Source organism: Parasteatoda tepidariorum, chromosome 6, assembly GCF_043381705.1.
Source record: "Parasteatoda tepidariorum isolate YZ-2023 chromosome 6, CAS_Ptep_4.0, whole genome shotgun sequence".
Classification (NCBI taxonomy): domain Eukaryota; kingdom Metazoa; phylum Arthropoda; class Arachnida; order Araneae; family Theridiidae; genus Parasteatoda; species Parasteatoda tepidariorum.
This window is the reverse complement of record NC_092209.1, coordinates 47,568,776-47,588,381: the sequence shown is the minus strand read 5'-3', so window position 1 is coordinate 47,588,381 and position 19,606 is coordinate 47,568,776. Positions and strand designations below refer to the sequence as shown.

The 19,606-nt window shown below is 29.2% G+C and overlaps 1 protein-coding gene across 1 annotated transcript in view; it reads left to right on the top strand.

Annotated features, from left to right (window-relative positions):
• The window catches only part of LOC107436315 (protocadherin Fat 3), a 204,753-nt gene that overhangs the window by 150,037 nt on the left and 35,110 nt on the right, over positions 1-19,606 (top strand). Inside the window, exons 44-52 of the mRNA XM_016047974.3 lie at positions 954-1,072; positions 3,439-3,642; positions 8,249-8,347; positions 10,341-10,457; positions 12,237-12,413; positions 13,125-13,374; positions 15,265-15,549; positions 18,171-18,265; positions 18,384-18,524. Of these exons, the coding sequence (XP_015903460.1) occupies positions 954-1,072; positions 3,439-3,642; positions 8,249-8,347; positions 10,341-10,457; positions 12,237-12,413; positions 13,125-13,374; positions 15,265-15,549; positions 18,171-18,265; positions 18,384-18,524 (1,487 nt within the window). The remainder of the gene's footprint in view (positions 1-953; positions 1,073-3,438; positions 3,643-8,248; positions 8,348-10,340; positions 10,458-12,236; positions 12,414-13,124; positions 13,375-15,264; positions 15,550-18,170; positions 18,266-18,383; positions 18,525-19,606) is intronic.

Here is a 19,606-nt window from a genome sequence, read left to right as displayed (position 1 = left end):
AAATATTATTTCATCACATTAAGTGATTGTTTTTAAATAAATCTTATCGAATCAATTCTGCTATTTTAAATCAACGGATTTGAATTTATTAATATTGTTTCGTATTAACGTATTTGGAAAAAGTAAATTTTTCAAATCCGTTTAATAAAATATACCAATTCAGAGACTTCATTTAGCTATTATTTGCGGGATTTGAATCCTTGATTCTAATATTTAAGGGCGAAGATTCTTATAATTTAGAACTGTTATGAGAGGTCCGTTTATTGATTTAAATTTCGTTGATTCGAATACATTGATTCAAAGTATTTATCGAATATTTGCATTATTCGAATCTCAGGTTCAAATGCTTAAATTATCTGATTCAACTTACTTTAATTCCGCCATTTCAGATGAATTTATTAATTTAAATTTCGTATATTAATTTACGTCGATTCAAAATAGTTCTTATAGTCGTTAATGGAGTCCCTGGTTCAAATACTTAATCTGATTTAATTGATTTTAAAACTGATATTTCGGGACAGTTGATTTGTTTAATATCCGTTGATTTAAATTTAATGGTTCAAAGATTTAAAAAAAAAATAGTATTTTTGTAGTTTGAATTCCTTGTGTTAAAAATCCATTAAACTATTAATTCAAAGATTTCAATAATTAATTAGTTTTGAAGTTTGAATCACTGTTATAATGATTTAAAGAAATTGATTGATTTGATTCTAACAACTCTATTTATTCGTTGTAATCATCTTAATTATATGCAAGCAGATTTTTTTTACCGTAAATTATGTAATTTATTTATTTCCATTAATTTATTTATTATTTATTTTCTTTATTAATTTTTAAAAAAAATTTTTTATGAATTATTTTATGAATTTTTTATGAATTTTTTTTATGAATTTTTATTATTAATTATTCAATTATAATTGATTATTATAATTAATTATTTTGTTTATTATTAGTTCCATTCTTTATTGATCCATTCACCGGAGCTGTAAATGTATCCAGAACTCTAGATGTTTCAGAAAACAGAGAATATAGTATCATTGTTGAAGCTTCTGATGGACTCTGGAAAGCAGCGGTACTATATTTTTGTTTCGATAAATGTAACTGTAATATTATTTAAAAATTATTACTTCATTAAAGTACTATATTCTTATTACAATTAGATGTAAGTGTAGCACTTTTCAAAACTATTCATTCATAAACGGTACTATATCCTTGTGTTGTTAAATGTAACTGTAATCTTATTTAAAAATATTACTCCATAAGAAGTACTAAACTTTTATTACAATAGCGTAGCTGTAGCATTTTAAATTTTTTTTCTTCATAAACGGTACTATATTTTTAATACTATTAAATATAAATGCAATATTTTTTAAAATATACTTACACGTAGCGTTGAAATGTTTAGTTTTTAAAACTAAACTAAGTCAATTTAAAGAATCCAATTATTTTATTTTTTTAAATATGATATATAAATTTGTCTAAAAGCTGTAATTTAAAATAAGTATATGTTTTTTTTTGTATAATTCTGATCATTAAAAGAAAAATTTTGCTTTAAAAATTACACGCAATTTTTAAAATTAATTTAGAATTCTTCAGTTGATTTTGATACGGTAATACTTCAAAATGTAACTAACATTTTTAAGTTGCTCGAAACATGAAGCAGATGTTCTTTAAATCTATATAAAATAACAAGTAATGTTTTAAATACTTAAGAAATGTGAAATTGAAATTTTTTAGCAATTAAAGTTTATCGTCATTTATTTTATTTGAAACAAAATGCAGATTTTAATATTTTTGCAAGCATTTGATATTACTTTCTTTGCATTCACTTATGTTTTTAAACTGATAGCAATATTTTTTTATATTAAAAAAGTATTTTTGTTTGTTTTTTTGAAAAAATAAAACATATATATTTTAACCGATATTCGAAATTTTTAATTGCTTTTTGAAATTAATGCGCGTGAAGTTACACTAGTTATTTAAAAATAAATGTTGATTTGTTTAGTTTTTTTGTTCTCTAAACTAACACAATTTATATCAAAGGGCAGATGTTTGTTGTAACCAACCAGCCTCCGCATCGCACTCCCTAACTACCCAATTGTAATAAATGTTAATAAACATTATTATAAAATTACTATTTATACTTATCGTAATAACAATTAAGAATAAAATATATTGACTATTCGTACATTGATATGAACAGCTCTGTCACCTCAAATTTAATGATATTTTTTGTACTTTTTTTCTTTTAAGTAGCGAAAAAATATTAATAAATAATTTATGATATTATTTCAGAACACTGTAAAAAAGTATAATACACCGTTTATTTAACGGAAAAATATTGTTATTTAAAAACAGTCACCTGCTTTCTAAGCAGTTAAGTACTGTTATTTTAACATATAAATTCCTTTCTTTGAACAAACTCTGTTATTTTAAGAAAAAAATATGTAAAGTAACTATCAGCATTGCGATCGGTGCGAACCGAGAACTGCATTTGTACGACAGTCAACAGAGGGATTCGAATCAGAATAATTTCATTGGAAGGCGAGCTCACTGTCCTCTTAGCTCAGTAAGAAGAAAAATCTTAAACCGTTTTTATCTTAAACGCCTAACTTATTTTAGCAATATTATGAGTAAAAACTTTATAAAAACGTTTAAAACTATAGTGGCCCACCTGTATAAAATTATCTGCTAACTTAATTTACCAAAAAAGTATATTTAAAGAAATATAATAATCAGGTAGAGTATCAATTTTACAATAAAATTGAATCACAGTTTTATTTATACGACGTTTAAAACCACAAAGTAGGTGAAATAAAAACAGTTATGGAAAATAATCGTAAAATTACTTTTTTTATTTTTAAAAAAAGTAGAGTTATCGTACTTTGGTAAAAACTAGACAAAAACTAGAATTTGAACTGATGGTTTTAATCTGTTTATGATTAGCATAAACACAGAGAAAAACCGTTTTGTCAATAAAGCAGCTTTAAACCGTTAAATATACAGAGAAAGGTTGTAAAAAAAGGGGAATTTTTTACAGTTAACGGATAAAAACAGAAAAAATCGTTATTTTTTTCTTAAAACATTTTTTTTCCAGGGAACAATATATTTTTTTTTTGAAGAATTTACAGTATTTATTTATATTTTTTTACAGTATACCTTTATTCTTAAATGATCATTATTCGAAATAAAAGTTCTAAAAATGCCAATTTTTAAGTATAAACCGTAGTTTATAAATAGATCGGTTCAGTACGCTTTAATTTTTAATGTTATTTTGCGAAGTTAAAATTTTAATTTTCAATTGTTATAATGCTTATTTATAACTATTTCTAAGTTAAGGATTTTAAGAAATAAAATGTTTAGCTTTTTTTTAAACAAAATATTTCCTATCTTTTTTTATCTTAAAATAAAAGTATTGTTTATTTATCGTTTTTTTAGACGACATTGAAACTTTTCATCAGAGAAGCCGAGGAGCGTGATCCTTTATTTGATCAGCAACATTTCCGTTTCGGTATTCCTGAAAATATTGCTGGTGCCTTCGTTGGTCATGTAGAGTTGAAGGAACGTATGCACCGTAGCAACAGTCAAATGCAATACAACATTGTTAACAATGATGTCAAAAATCTTTTCAACATCACACGGGTAAGTTATTGTTTTATTTCAATTGTCAGAAAATTTGACAGTATGCTCATCCAAGAACTTTTTTTTTTAAAAATAGCTATTTGCAATTATATTAAATAGAGTGTGTCACAGTGATATAACATTAACTGGTTATAAGTAAAATTACATTAAAAAAACACATGTTATTAAATGTTTAACTAGGTCTAATGAAATTTGAAGAAATTATTGAAAAAGACCTGCGTAGCTGTATGTTATTAAATTGGGGAATTATTGTTATTGAGGAATTATTGTATGTTATTAAATTCGCTCATTGACCCTCGGAATTTCTTTTATATTATATTTTAAATTTAATTCAAATCATCCAGTGCAATATAAAAATATTGAATAACATTTTACATTACACAGCATTTAATTTCTTATGTTATTAATTATTACACTGAGAAAACCAAGTAATTTAAATAAACTCTTGGAATATTTCCTACTGATCATGCATTAGTATCTTCTTGTTTTTCTCTCCATGAAAACGTAATTTCCCTTAAAAACCCTCCATAATGACGGGTTTCCTTCCTTGTCTTCTGAGTAGAGTTCAAAATTCCAGGGCTATGACGTAGAGCATCGACTGTTCAAATCACAAAAATCAATCAGCTGCTCAACAACGATGATAAAAAGAAAGTATTGTTATTAATATTTTTTTATCAAAAACAGAAGCTATGTCAAATGAATTGAGCAGTGTGTGTAGTAGTGCCCAAAGTGACTGTGTTAAACATTAATGCCAGGGACCAGAAATTAACGTCATCTTATCAAACAGTGCAAATTTAAAATTTGTAATATATATACTTTATATATTACAAATTTTAAATTAGCACTATTTGATAAGATGCCGTTAATTTATGGTCCTTGACATTCATGTTTGGCATAGTCACTATCAATATATATCAGTAAGGTATCTTGGAGTTATGTGCCAAGCCCCTTTCAAACTAAACAAAATTAACCGCTGTAAGGGCATTTAATTGCAGAAATTAGTTTAACAATTAACATTTTAGTAAGCTCATTCATTAAACATTCCACTATTGTATCGAAATAAGTCATGTAAAATTTCTTAAAATTACATAAATTTTAAAATGCCACTGTAAATTTGCAAAGAACATAAATAAATTATTAAAAGCAAACCGTATTATTAAGATGTATAGTTTATTTCGTATCTGGTTATGGCATTTCATTTTATTAACTCAAGCAAAATAACTTTTTTGGTTGAGTTTAAAAAGAATAAAAAAGGGAAAAAGAAGGATTTTTTTAGGGCAACCAGATAATATTTTTTTAGTGCCTTACTGCAACACCCATATTTTACGCTCTACGTGAGAGAGAATCCATTTTTCTTATTGATTGATATCCGTTATATGTTTCCGAAAAAAATCTCATTTCTTATTGAAAAGATTATTATAATTTTTCAATCTTTGTTTTATCGCTTTCACTGTTTTTCTCAAGTAGAAAATGTTGAATCTACTGAAAGAGTAATTGATTTTTTTTTTTAAGTGGGGAATTCATCGTGCATTCATTTTATCTAGCATTATTTCAATAAAATTTTATAAATTTTAAATATGTTGTAAATTTTTATTTAATATTAAAGTATTTATTTAAATACTTTAATATTAAATAAAAATTAAGTGTAAAAAAGCGTTGTTTTGCTCGTTTTTTAAACTCTTTTTCTTACAAACTTAAACTGAAAAAGCGCTCAATTTAGTCCATAAGTGATTGAATTTTTTGAGCACTTAATTTCATCCTTCAAGGCGGCGTGGTTAGTAAAGCCTGTTGTCAGGCATGTAAGCTTAAAATATTCTTATTAAAAAATCCAAAATCGTTATATTACTAAAAATTACACGACAAAGAAATGACTTTACATTGCTCAACATGTAGTTGAATATTGTTGATACGAATCTTAATTACGAAAGCTCTGGTGCTCGTGAATACTCTAGTCATACAATTTAGACTTAAAAAATGTCCAACATCCTTAAATTACATGATCTGGGCGGTTAATTATGATTATATGAAAGGAGATTTACGTGTCCAGGAAGTGACTTAGTTCTAAGTGAGGCTGGATATTGTTGATACGGAATTAATTTCAATCTTCAAAACTTAAATTTTAACTTCAATCTTCAAAACTTTAACTTCATAAAAAAATTCCCAAAGGAACATGTCTAACATCATTAAATTGCATGATCTGGGCTGCTAATTATAATTACTAAGTTGGAAAATTACACGACTTGAATATGTCTTTACATTGATCAACTTGTGGATAGATATTGTTGATGTAGTACACAATTTTGATATTCAATACGTGGGTGACTGTAAAGTCTCTTGTTTTGCACTTTAAATAAAATAAATAAATTAGTAGCCAAAACAGTCCAACATCGTTAAATTGCAGGATATTGGTGGTCAATTATGATTGCATCAATGGAAATTTGCTAGGCGATGACTTTATATTGTTCAAGATGTGACTGAATATTGTTGATACGGCACTTAATTTTTATTTTCAAAACGTGGGTTCTTCTAAATCCTCTTGAAATACACTTTAGACTTAACAAAAAAGTCCAACTTCATTAAATTGCATGATCTTGGTGGTTATTTATGATTACTTTAAAGGAAATCTACAAAACCAGGAAATTATATTACTTTATTCAGCATGTGACAGAATAATTTTAAAACGGAACGCAATTTCATCCTTCAAAACGTGGTTGATTATAAAACCTTGGACTTTGAAAAATATCCCTAATTCCATGAAATTCACAAACGGCTGAATAAGGGATTAAAAAACCACTCAACATTATTCAGCAAAGTAAGCGTGATGTTTTTTCCTGATGTACTTTTTTAATAACCCTGAACTATCAGCTGTTAATCTGTCTTCATTTTTGTTTTCTACATTAGACAACTCATTGGGCGCATGGCAAATTACTTACTCTAAAAATACAAATAATAAGAGCGATTGAAAAGAAAATATTATTTTTAATTTTGGGAATTACTGGAGCAGCTCTTTTAACTTTTAATCACAAATAAATTACTGAAAATTAATTACCTTTTGATGCAAAAAAAATGGAAGTAATTATTATACTTTTAAATGCTCACAAAAAGTAGTGATCAATCAGAATGCTTTAGCATTTATAAAAGCAATTCTTATTTTTCTTAGTTAGTAATCATATTTCAATACACTCTTCTGTTAACTCATAATTTTTAAATGAGTGAATGGAACAAAAATTTAAGTATTCGATTCAAAGGCTTTTTTTAAATTTAGTTTTAATTTTTTCTAACGTTTTAACACCAAATGCTCATTAAATAGCTTGAACTAAACTTTTATAGTTAAAAAAAAAGTTCTCAGTTTTCTTTTTCTTTACTCAAACTGCATGAATAATGCATTATCACTTAAAAATAAATTTGACTTTCACTGGAAAAAAAATTTTCTTATTATAGAAACTAATTTTCTTTTTTGCTTTAATGATGTTTTCACCAAAACTTCGAAGCCTTAATGGAATTGCTATAAGGTTTTTGTTTGTTTTCTCAACTGCTCCAATTCACTTAAAATTAAAATTCAATTAATAAAAATTGGTGTTAAAACATAAAAATCAGTATTTCATTTTATTATTATCACGTCAAAAATATAAAATTTATAGTATATTTTGTTTTACTCGAATAACTTACATAATAATCAAAATGAATTTTAAAAATTGAAAGAATTTTTTTGGAAATAAATAATAGCACTTTTATTTAAAATTATAGTAAAAAAAATCGTAGTTATTTTTTTATCGGTAATGAATACCTTATACACATAGTTAATTTTAATTTGTTTACCTTATAGTTTGATAGTTGTGATTAAGAATATCCAAAGTCGTACAAACGTTAGGGCACATAGTAAAGAATTCTGGTAAAAAGTAATGACACCCTTGGTGCAGAATCTGTAAAATCCATTTTATCGTAAAATTTTATACCTTAATTTTTACATTAATTTAAATACCGTAATTCAGTGATGTTGCAGTAAAGAATATAGTAAAGATTATGGTATATCAGACATTTTGTTCTATAAGACTTATTGTTGAAAACGGATTTTACGGAAAAGGAACAGGCAAACTGAGTGTCTGTATCTTTTTACCTAATTTAATCCGGAATTTTTTTACAATGCAATAAAATATCAGAGAAAAACTAAGATCATATGAAACTTCAATCTATGACTATGTCAGAGAATTAACTGCATAAGAGCACGTATTACAGCTTTGTTTAACCCTTCATTGATTCACCAATCTCCTTTTTAACTTCATTGGTTCACCAATCTCTTTCAATCTATGACTATTTCAGAGAATTAGCTGCATAAGAGCACGTATTACAGCTTTGTTCAACCCTTCATTGGTTCACCAATCTCTTTTTTACCTTCATTGGTTCACCAATCTCTTTCAATCTATGACTTTGTCAGAGAATTAACTGAATAAGAGCACGGATTACAGCTTTGTTTAACCCTTCATTGGTTCACCAATCTCTTTTTTACCTTCGACCAAAAACGAAATTTTAATAAACAAAAAATTCTTAATGAAAAGTCTCTTTTATTTTCAATGTAATTTATATTTTTATCAAAATAATTTTTCAGGAAGGTAAAATATTCACCAAAGTTGGATTGGATAGAGAAAAGAGGAGTCAACACACATTCACTGTAATGCTTGAAGAAAAGAAACCTTCTACAAAAGTTGTGAGTATTGGATATCTTGGCTCTTTGCAGATTTCGTTACGCAAAAATACTTTAAGTAGAATTAAAATCAGGAATGATAGAAGGCATTGGAAGTGACTAATAATGTCAGTTTCAGATTTACGCGACTATCTTCATTTTAAAAACATTAGTTGTTCAACAATTTTGCCAACGCAATAATGAATATTTCTATTCCTATGCAGTGTAGCCATCACAGTTCTTCACCTATTATCTGAATAGACTTAAAATACAAGTTAACGTTTAGCAATAACGTTCAGCAATTTTGCCAACGCAATAATGAATGTTCCTATTCCTATGAAGTGTAGCAATCACGGTTCTTCACCTATTATCTGAATAGCCTTAAAATACAAGTTAACGTTTAGCAGTAACGTTCAGCAATTTTGCCAACGCAATAATGAATGTTCCTATTCCTATGAAGTGTAGCCATCACAGTTCTTCACCTATTATCTGAATAGCCTTAAAATACAAGTTAACGTTTAGCAGTAACGTTCAGCAATTTTGCCAACGCAATAATGAATGTTCCAATTCCTATGCAGTGTAGCCATCACGGTTCTTCACCTATTATCTGAATAGCCTTAAAATACAAGTTAACGTTTAGCAGTAACGTTCAGCAATTTTGCCAACGCAATAATGAATGTTCCTATTCCTATGAAGTGTAGCAATCACTGTTCTTCACCTATTATCTGAATAGTCTTAAAATACACGTTAACGTTAACGTTTAGAAATAAATTTATTTCACAGTTTGTTTTGAATAAATGCCAATCAGACTTTTTATCAATGAATACCTCATTCAATCATCATTTTACGGTACAAATTCATTTAAATGATGAGAATGCAACTATGTAAGTTTTTTTGTAAATTCCCTCAAGTATAATAACTACATTACAGTGCATTAAATGAGTATTAAAAAGTAAATACAATGATTCGTAACGTTATGCTTTACCCGACGAATCATTGTCAAGTCTAGTCACTATAATTATTAAATTTCAAGCGATCCTAATCACTTTAGTTTTCGAATCAAATTAAAATGTGATGTCAGTAGTTTCTATTTGTTTTTATTAAGAATACCCGAGGGACAACGATTACAATTTCATGGCTGGTTTTAACTACTTTAAACGCATTATAATTTTAACAATTTTTTTATATTCTAGATTTAGATATTAAACTTTCAGTTATATGTGGTTCCATATGCTTAATTTTTATTGCATAGTTTGAAAATAAAATAAAATACTAGGGAAATATTTTGAGAAAACCTTATCTATCTAAATTATTTATATAGTATTCGTTCACTATTTTATAGAAAATTCTATTTTCTTTAACTGTTTTATAGAATCATATATCATTTCCAGATATCAGGGTAAAATTGATTTTAATGCTACACGACATCGTTTATAACAAGGCACAACAAGGTTTTTAGAGGATTATGCTTGCATTAAGCTTGTATAAGTTACCCTTTTAAGCCGTGACTGAGTCTGCATTTAAAAACCAAGGCTAGAAAAACCTTCTAAAATTGAAAATGATTCATCATTCGCAAATTAAGAGTAGAAAGCGTTGTCAAAACGAGAATAAATTCACCTTCTCAAGTTTCATTTTTTATATTTTTGGACCATCTCGAAACAAGCTTTATTTGCACAGACTTTTATATGCTTTCTTTAACATTTTTAAAATAACAATCGGCCTGATCATTCTGTTTTCAATGCAAACAAAATGTTGCATTTGAGAGCCTGTGCAACACCAGAGTGAAAGAAAGGAAAAAACAAGGTTTACAGTAAAGCTAAGAATTGAGAATTTCTTTGTTAAGTAATTTGCATGCCTTCTTTAAAATCTTTAAGGAAACAAGCTAGGCATATTGATATCTCTACTAATTTTTAATGGTTATTTAGTTAACCTTTCTATACCATCAGAATGAAAGTGAAAATGCTACGTTGGGATTTTTATTTCATTTGTCGATTTCATATGTATTTGTTGTTAACAGACTGTGTGTGAAGTTACTGTTGAAGTACTGGATGTGAATGATGAGGTGCCGACTTTCCAACATACGTATACTGGATCCATAAACGAAAATGCAGCTTCTGGCACTCCAGTTACAGTGGTAAGCCATTTAATTTTTTTCCTATTATCTTAAGATTCAGTTTATAACTAACACTTTTGAATATCGTGACGTTTCCATTCAACTCTGTTGATGTAACAAAATCCTGTCCAGTTTTTAATGTTGTGGAGATAAAAAATTGATCTCTGTAAGAAATTTTCTGGATTGAATAAAAAGAAAAACAATGAAAAAAATATTTTCATTAAAAAAGTTATTTTTCAGCCAGACATGAGGTCGGCATGTCTGACTGAAAATTCAATGGTTGCGGGTTCGAATCCCACTCAAGGCATGAATGTTTCTCTCTATGTATTGTCTTCTGGTGTGGGAATGTGGTCCACTCTATGAGCTGGAATTTGTGACAGTGTGACATGAGTAACATTGCTCGCCTCCGTCACTTAGATTCACAAATGCCTACCGGGTAAAGTTAAATGAGCAACATTTTTGGCATCTTCCGAGACGAAATTTGAGAGTTGTTCGCTGCCTTCAGTTAAAAAAAGAAAAACATTTTGTCATTTAACATTACTTCTAAATGAATCGTCTGTCCTATTATTCACAGAATCGTCTGTCCTATTATCGCAGATCGTTAACAGCTCCTTTATTTTATAAAAATTTTGTGAAGAGTTTTTTTTTTTTCAAATGGGAAACTATTGAAAAGAATCCGTTTTCATGATCAAATAAGCTGTAAAGGGCTCATTAATGAACTCAAATTATTTAACAGACACTAGCAGACAACAATTGAAACCTAAGTAGTCTAAAATAGTCAATTTCATTTACATAGAAAAAAATTTTGTCAATCGGTTTTTAGCAGTCTGCAATTTAGTACTTGCAAATCGAAACGAAAAGAAGTGATTATGCCTAGCCATGTAAATTTAATCAGATTTAATTGGATGCATGAAAGTGACGTCACGCTTGTAAGTTGAATCTGATTGGTTTCTGACTTGACAAATTCTACGATTTACAAACGATGACGTCATTTACTGGTGTCCGATTAGTGCTTTCCATTTTTAATAAAAGATTTAAAAAAAGTCCCGTCAATGTTTCGGAACTTAAAAAAATCGCGTAATTAAAAAAACGACATACTTGTAGGCGAAGTTTGTGCCAAGCAAGAAGAGAATGAGTGAAAGCGTTTCTTATCCAGTAATCTGTTTTATATTCAGATACCCTTTTTGGATGGAACGAATTAAAACTTTGATTTTAGTTTTAAAAGTGCATTTGTAGAACTACTATAATGCACGCTTAAGTTTCATAGAGGCAATCCTTAAGCATCGCTTTAGAGCCGGGTTAATTCAGGATATAGGAAGCTCATCTTCCGATGAAGTGACCCAGATTCAAATCCCAGCAATGGCAGATAAATTCATGCACTGCTAAGAAGCACAGACCACAGTGTCGACGTACATTACTCTCAGCCGTAAGTGTTTTATGAATTCCTTTGTTTTTCAAACTGATTATGATATCTTTATGTTACGCAAATGTGAGTAAATTTCAGCAAAATGTCAAGTCCAGTTTTATTTAATACTAGATCCAGGATTTCATTTGTCTTCCGGGTTCGGTTCGCAAAATTATGAGCAGTTAATTGGGGTCTTAAAATTATAAGTTTCGCAACTTCTCAAAAATGGACCTTTTACAAAAAATCTATAAAAATCCCTTAAATTATTGCATAACGAATTCCTGTCAATAATTTAAAAGTCTATAAACTCATCCCTAGGAAATATTTTTATATTTTGAAATATTTTCTTCAAGAAACATATAATAAGGTGTGTATGTTTTATTTTATTGTTGCAGGATCCTCCTATCTCTGCTGTTGACAATGATAGCGGTAACAACTCCGTAGTGCGATACTCTTTGAGTGGTGCCGGAAGTGAATTATTCAAAATACTTGAGAGTGGAGAAGTTATTTTTAGTTCGCCAGATCCCATTCTTACGCTGGATAGAGAAAGAAAAGAGAGATACGATTTGCAGGTAAGATATACAAATAAATACAAATATACAATTTTCCCGGGCTTCCTTGCGCGCCTTAGATAATGAGTTATATTTAAAACAAGCAACGTTCTGTTCGACTATATTTTTAAAAAAGAGATTTTATTAAAAATGTCATTAAAAACTTTACAAGATTTGTTTAAAAGCTCTACAATGTTAAAATATTTGCAGAAATTGTGAAAGCTTTGTTAAAAATTGTATAAAAAAATTTTAAAAATGGAATAAATGTGCTGCAAATTTTACAGACTCCGTTGAAAACTTTACATTGTTAAATATGTCAGATGAATACTTTATAAAATATGTTAAAAAAATTTATGAACTTTAAAAATCATTTATTAAACAAAATTTACTTTTAATTACAATGCGAATTAAGTAAAATTTAAAAACTATAATTTTTAAATTTTACTTAATTCGCAAAAAAAACTATATTTTTTGAATTGTTTTTTTTTTTAATTTACAAAATTTGTTAAGTTTTATGTAATATTTAAAAAAAATTAGTTGAAAATATTAAGTTTTTAAAGATTTTGCAAAGTTTGTCAATAATTTTGCATTAAAATGTTTCTAAATTTCTTTTAATATTTTAAAGTTGCTATAAAATTGAAAAAAATATATATATTAAAATTTTTTTGTTAAATTTTTTGATGTTTTAAGCTAAGTTAATCTATGTATTTCTATGTAATCTATGTATTTCAGGTTACTGCGACAGATATGGGTAATCTCAGTTCCTCTACGTACTTAACAATCAACGTTGCTGATGAAAATGACAATGCACCTGTATTCCAGCACGGACCTTTAAGGGTAATGCTCCCTGAAACAGCTAGACCAGGATCGAAAATTGCGGAAGTGTCAGCTCTAGATGCCGATGCTAAAGGACCTAATTCAAAAGTAGAATACATTATTACTGCTGGAGATAAGGGCGATGTAAGGATAGATAGAGCAACTGGTCAGTATTCTTCAATTGCTACCAATCTATAAATTTGTGTTTCTTTAATAACTTTCATCTTTCCAGTTGAAATCAAAAACATTATAGTTAGCATTTGAGAAGATCAGCTTCAGAAAGTGTATAAAAAGCAAGATTTTCCATCAAACATATTTAACATATTCATCCCCGGTTTTTACTACTCTTACTGACACACTTAAAAAGAAACCCTCTATTGCAGAAGTAAACTTAATCAGACTGATGATTGGCGCACCAAAGGCCTTAAGCAACAACATCATAAGAAAAGAACCGAATATCGAAGACATTAATAATCACATTGCAAAATTAAACATAAAGTTCTTTAAAGAAGCTCATAATATCGCAGGTGATTTCAACAATATTTTTGAGATCGATCTACAGGATGAAAATATCAGACTCATTACTGTTATTGTGTTTTTAGTTTCCAATTATTGTCTGTCCAAGATTTATTCCAATATCGTCTACTATCCTTAATTTCAACTCCAATTCCTTAATTTTTTTATTGGCCAGGGGAGCAACCCTTTCCTTGAAGCTACAGATAGCCGATGTGGGAAAAAATCCCTATGTTAGGACCCACAAGTCATCTCTGTTTACGCTATCGGCCAATTAATTTCACGTATCGTATCGATTTTTTATATGGTTGTTGTGTGGCCGTATGCCTGTTTAGGCAGAGGGGGTGCGATTGTTCTTGTTTTCCAGTGGTGCCATCTATGGCCAAGAATTCGACTTCTGCCACACCATACGTCGCACCCGTTTATAGGGCGGCCGCATTCATACATCCATCCACAGATCGTGATTTGGACCTGAATTAGAGAACGATCGATCTCCAATCCAGTACTCCCAGAGGTATTGATATGGTTGTTAAATAGCCTTATTTGTTTTTATTATCGTCCATATATTTTTACGTTTTTCACTTCAATTACTGATTGCTCATTTTTTATTATTATGCTACTCGTTGTATACAATTTTTCGCTTATTTCTACTCACGTTTATTTACTCGGATATTATTAATTGTTTTATGATTATTATTGATTATTTTGAATTCTCCAATTTGGGAACCCGCTACTTTCAACACATCTGGTGTGGTCTCATTGACCATCAAGATCATTTCTTGTGTCTCCTCCTTCCTTTTTTCCTTTTCCAATTTATTTCGCACTTTAAATTAACTCTGCTTCATATTTTTCCACTCATAATTCCGACGAAACGGTAAGTGCAAATGCCGATATTTTGTATACGTCGGCTGCAGATGACGATATTTTGTATACGTCGGCTGCAGATGACGATATTTTGTATACGTCATAAACTCGTTAACTCAAACATAATTTTACCCAATATTTTTTCATTTGAAATTTTGCATTTAAGTTTTTTCAAAACAATATAATCATCCATAGTCATACCTGGTCAAAAACTTATTCATAATTATTGGCATAGTTTAAAAATCGTAAAATGTGTTCTCTTAAATATAATTTAATTCTTAGATTAAATAAAAACGATTAATTTGACTTGCTTCTGCAATTTGTGTCACAAAACCTTTTCTACTAGTAGTTGGATTGTGAAGTGAAATTCCTGATAATTATAGTGTTACTGGTGATATTATACGAGTATCTGGATAATTAATTTAGTTAAATTATCTACATTGTATTGGGTAAACTCATATCAACTTCCTGCAGTTTCATCTAGAGTTTAAGTCACTGATTGCACTTTTATATCGCTGTCAACACGAAATACGAGGAACAGTCCTTATGCCTTTCAAAAAAAATAATTTGTTAAAATATCAAATAATTATTTTAGTTCAATGAAAAATCAATAAAATGCACCATCTCCCTGTAATATTAACTAATCCACAGTTTTAAAGAATATTACTTTATCTTCTAGGAGAGATATATGTTGTGAGCACATTGAAACCTGGTACAGTTTATCTGCTGAACGTTTCTGCAGCAGATGGTAAAGGTCTTGCAGCTTCAACTGTTGTCAACATAACTGTTGTGGACGTTAACGATCACAAACCAACATTTTCACGACCTGAATTCAGCTTTAAAGTCAAGGAAGGAAACTACAGCCACAACAAGAAATCGCTTGGAATTTTGAAGGCAATCGATGAAGACACCGGATCGAATGGAATGATCGAATATTCATTGATTACAACAACATTTGAACAAAGTAAGCTATGTTTCTTTTTTCTTTGAAATAAATGAGTTAGGTTTTTAAAATTTTTGGGTTCTCTTTTGAAGATTAATTTGTACCATTGGTGGTTGCCAGAGTCGTGGGAACCAGCTTTGTTTACTGCCGATTGCCCTAAAATGATTGCCGATTCGAAAAATCTATTGAATAAAAACAGAACAAGATTCGTTTAAGAATAGCAAAAATCTACAGTTTGTCGCATTCATTTTTTGAATGTTAGATAATTTCTTTTAACCAAGATTTCATATTAGTTTCAAATTTTGTCAACAGATGGCTGTGATAGCTGAGAAAAGCAATAAGACAATGTTCTTTAAAATCAAGGTTTCAATTTCGTAAAGGGGGTAAAAAGACTTTGGTCTATAGTTTTACAATATGAAGCGAACTGTGTTCTGCTTACATTAGTATGTAATTTCTTTTGACCACGAATAAAAATTAGTAACGAAGTTTGTCAACAGGTGGCATTGATCTCTATCTATTGATAACTGAGTAAAACTATGAAAATGTTATTTAAAATAACCACAACAATAAAAATGTGGTGCGGTTTGAAGATGAAAGTAACAGACACTTGATGAAAGTATTTCAGTTTTAAAAAGGAAAAAAAAAATGTTTTACAGTTTTACCAAAAGAAGCGCTCTCTGTTGTTAAATTTTATAACTTATTTTAAAAGTGCGTTAAAAATAGCATGTTTCTTAAACAAGAAGCAGCTTTCTGCATTTATATATTAACCATCATTAATTATTTTATTACTTTTTAAAATCATCGGTCATTTTTTGGATGGCCAATGTATGGACACCTGTTCTGAATAGCATCTAAACTACTTATTGAAATGCCAAATAAATGACTGAAACAATTTTTATTGTGTGCCGCACGATAGTTAAGAAATATTACTCTTACCAATTTTGAAAACAACGTAATTATAATTAAATTTTGTTTTGCGCTTATACTACGTCAAACAGTTTCAGTTTCTTTACACATAGTGAAACACAACTACATGAATCAATTTAATTAAGAAAAAGATTACGATAGAATATATGCTTTAAAAACTCCAACTGCTCAGTCATCCAACAGATTTTTTTTAAAAAACAAAATCATAAAAAGTTGATGAAAAATTATATTTTTGACAGGGAAAAAATAGTTTCATAAAACCACTTATGAATTGTAGAAAAAAAAATAACTTAAGAATTTCTAAAAAAATTGTCTCCGTATTAACTCGCTGTTAATGAAAGAAAAGACTCAGTGAAACGAGGGAAAAACTGTTCCCCTAATTACTACGCTTAATGTATTTTGGTTGAGAGTATGATGGGGTGACAAAAGGAGATGCAACTGAAAAACGTCATTTGTCAACGTTGAAATCTTTATTAAAATATTTTTTTTCTTTGTATGAATAAAAGGTAAAATTTCTATCTGCTTTTAAGAAATTAATAGAATTAATTTAATTTTGAAATTTACACATTGAAAATAATATTTAAGTCTACGTATTATGTTTCTTCAATTTCCTTGAATTTAGACTATGTTATACCATTTTTATGGATTTTTTTTTTCTACTATGAAGTTTATAATTTTTTGGTGTCAATCAGGCGTTATCATCGAGCGGAAATGAATAGAACTTGACCGATTTGTGACTGCTCAATTAGGGAATTAATATTAGTCTGGATTTTTAAATCGTCGATGCAAATAGTTTTCATTAAGTAATTTATTATTTCTGCTTTGTAATTTCGATTGATTTTTTTCATGTTTGTTAACAGTACAAATGTGATTAATACATGCTCAGCGAGATGTTAGTACGCTAGAGAATCATTACAAAACATTAGAGAATCGCACTTCAGCCCGGAGGGATCGGAGTTAAATTTTCGAATCTACTAAGACCCACCGACTACAAGTGATATGCTGCGTACTTGTAAAATTTGTGGTATCGAAAGCCCTGTGATCAGTCGCGTCGCTGAACAGTACCATGGGTACAGGGACTTGGAGAAAATTTCCTTTCTTTCGGACTATGTTAAAATTGTAGAAATGAACTCACGAATGAGTGGTGCTGCCATCTATCCGGAGAATTCTGAGCTAAGTTGTAATTTTACCCTTAGGGTGCTCTCTTGTCAAACGAGATGCGCAAATCCCCGACTTAATTCACAAAGGCCAATGCCTAGCGTGTTTGGCTTGCTCAAGGGACATACAAAACAACAACACACATAGGTAATGTCGTACTCGTGCAGTTTTATAAGGTCGTATGATATTTTAAGAGCCTTACAATTAAGACTTCATAAATATGGTGCTTAATTTTTTGCTTACCATTACCATTAATTTCATTCGTTTTTTTTAAGTACTTGCTCCCATTCCGGAACAAGATGGTGTACTTGATAAAATTATATGCAAACAAAAATGCTGATCTTTTGTTTTCGTAAAATATCATAGTATTTTTAAGAATATTTAAAAAAACATCTAAAAATTATCAGCTATTTTGATTTAGTTATTTGACATTTTAAAAATACATTTTAAGGCTGGTACCACATTCTGCGTCAGTACTCGTTTTTCCTATACCTATTATTATACTATTTACTTAACTTTCATAAGACACTTATTGATTGAGTGTTAATCTTTTCTAGAGTTTCCATTTACTGTTGATAGCAAAACAGGGGAACTGTTTGCTCATGGAATAATCGACAGAGAATCGAAGAGCTCATTTAAATATCAAGTTCTTGTAAGTGAATTTTCTATTTATAAGAATATTTTTAAAAAAATATTTAAATAATCATTTAAAAGACTAATTAATTAAATAATATTAATGACTATGATGTCACAAAAAATTTTAATTTTAGGCAACTGATTTTGGTGAGCCTCAACTTAACTCGACTGCCGATGTTGTTATTGAAGTAATCGATGTGAATGATGAGCCACCAAGATTTTACACCGATCCTTATTTGGCTCAAGTTCAAGAAAATCTGGATCCTGGGCAAAAAGTAATTATTTGTGCATTCTTGTTTTTCAAAGCGCGACACCGAATCGGATGATTTTACAAGCATTACCACACGTGAATGGGATTTGTTTAAGTACTTTAACCCCTTAACGATCGGTTAATTTTCAAGAAAATGGTCATAAAAGTGTCTATTTTGCCAAATACACGTATTTGATCTAGTTTAAAATAAACTAACTATCTACAATTACATTAAAAATATCCTGGTACTGCCATCTGGTGTGTAAAATGAAAAATAAAATGTTTTCCGGGCAAAAGAAATGAATTAGTTTTATTCTTAATGGCGCGTTACTACTGAACACTCCAACCCGTCAATATCACGGGAGCGAGAAATATCGGGCGAAAGCTCACCCCGTCATTTTCACGGGAGCGAGAAGAAACTTAAATACAAACAAATACACACTAAATGTTAAAAATATTTAGGCTTTAAACTGAAAAAAAAAAAAAAAAAACTAAAAAAGTATTTATTTACCGAAAAAAATATCTTAGATGTTCATCATCCCTCCATTTGTTCTAGACAAGTTTTCTACTTCCTTATTAGTTGTTGCCGCATCTCCTTAAGAATGATAACGTAATTTCTGCCGTTTTTATAAAATACCTTCACAGCATAAGCTCATAGTGCGCCTGCCTACTGATCCAATGTAACTAAAAATGCTATAAACTTCTTTTTTTTTAAATAGATGGTGTTTGCATTGCTGTCTTTACTTTAGTTTAATCAAAACAATCGCTGTTGACAATTCAGCAGATTTAATGCAGTATCTTGTTGCATATTCTTTAATATAGTGGCTTTTTAAGACACGCTAATGGACGTATTGCTGTTTCACACCACCATTTGCACAACCACCTGTTGTATATAACTTTTATAAACTTGTACATTTGACGAAAAGTAGTTACTTTAAGAAAATCTGTAACTTTAGAAGGAAAACTAATTTCAGATATGAAAACCCCTAACTTGAATGAGACACCATCAAGTATTTGCATTAATGCAACAACACATTTTAGTTTCACAGTGTTACGTTTCAACGTACAGGCTGTGTGTTTGAAAGTTTAAATTAGTGCATCTGTAGT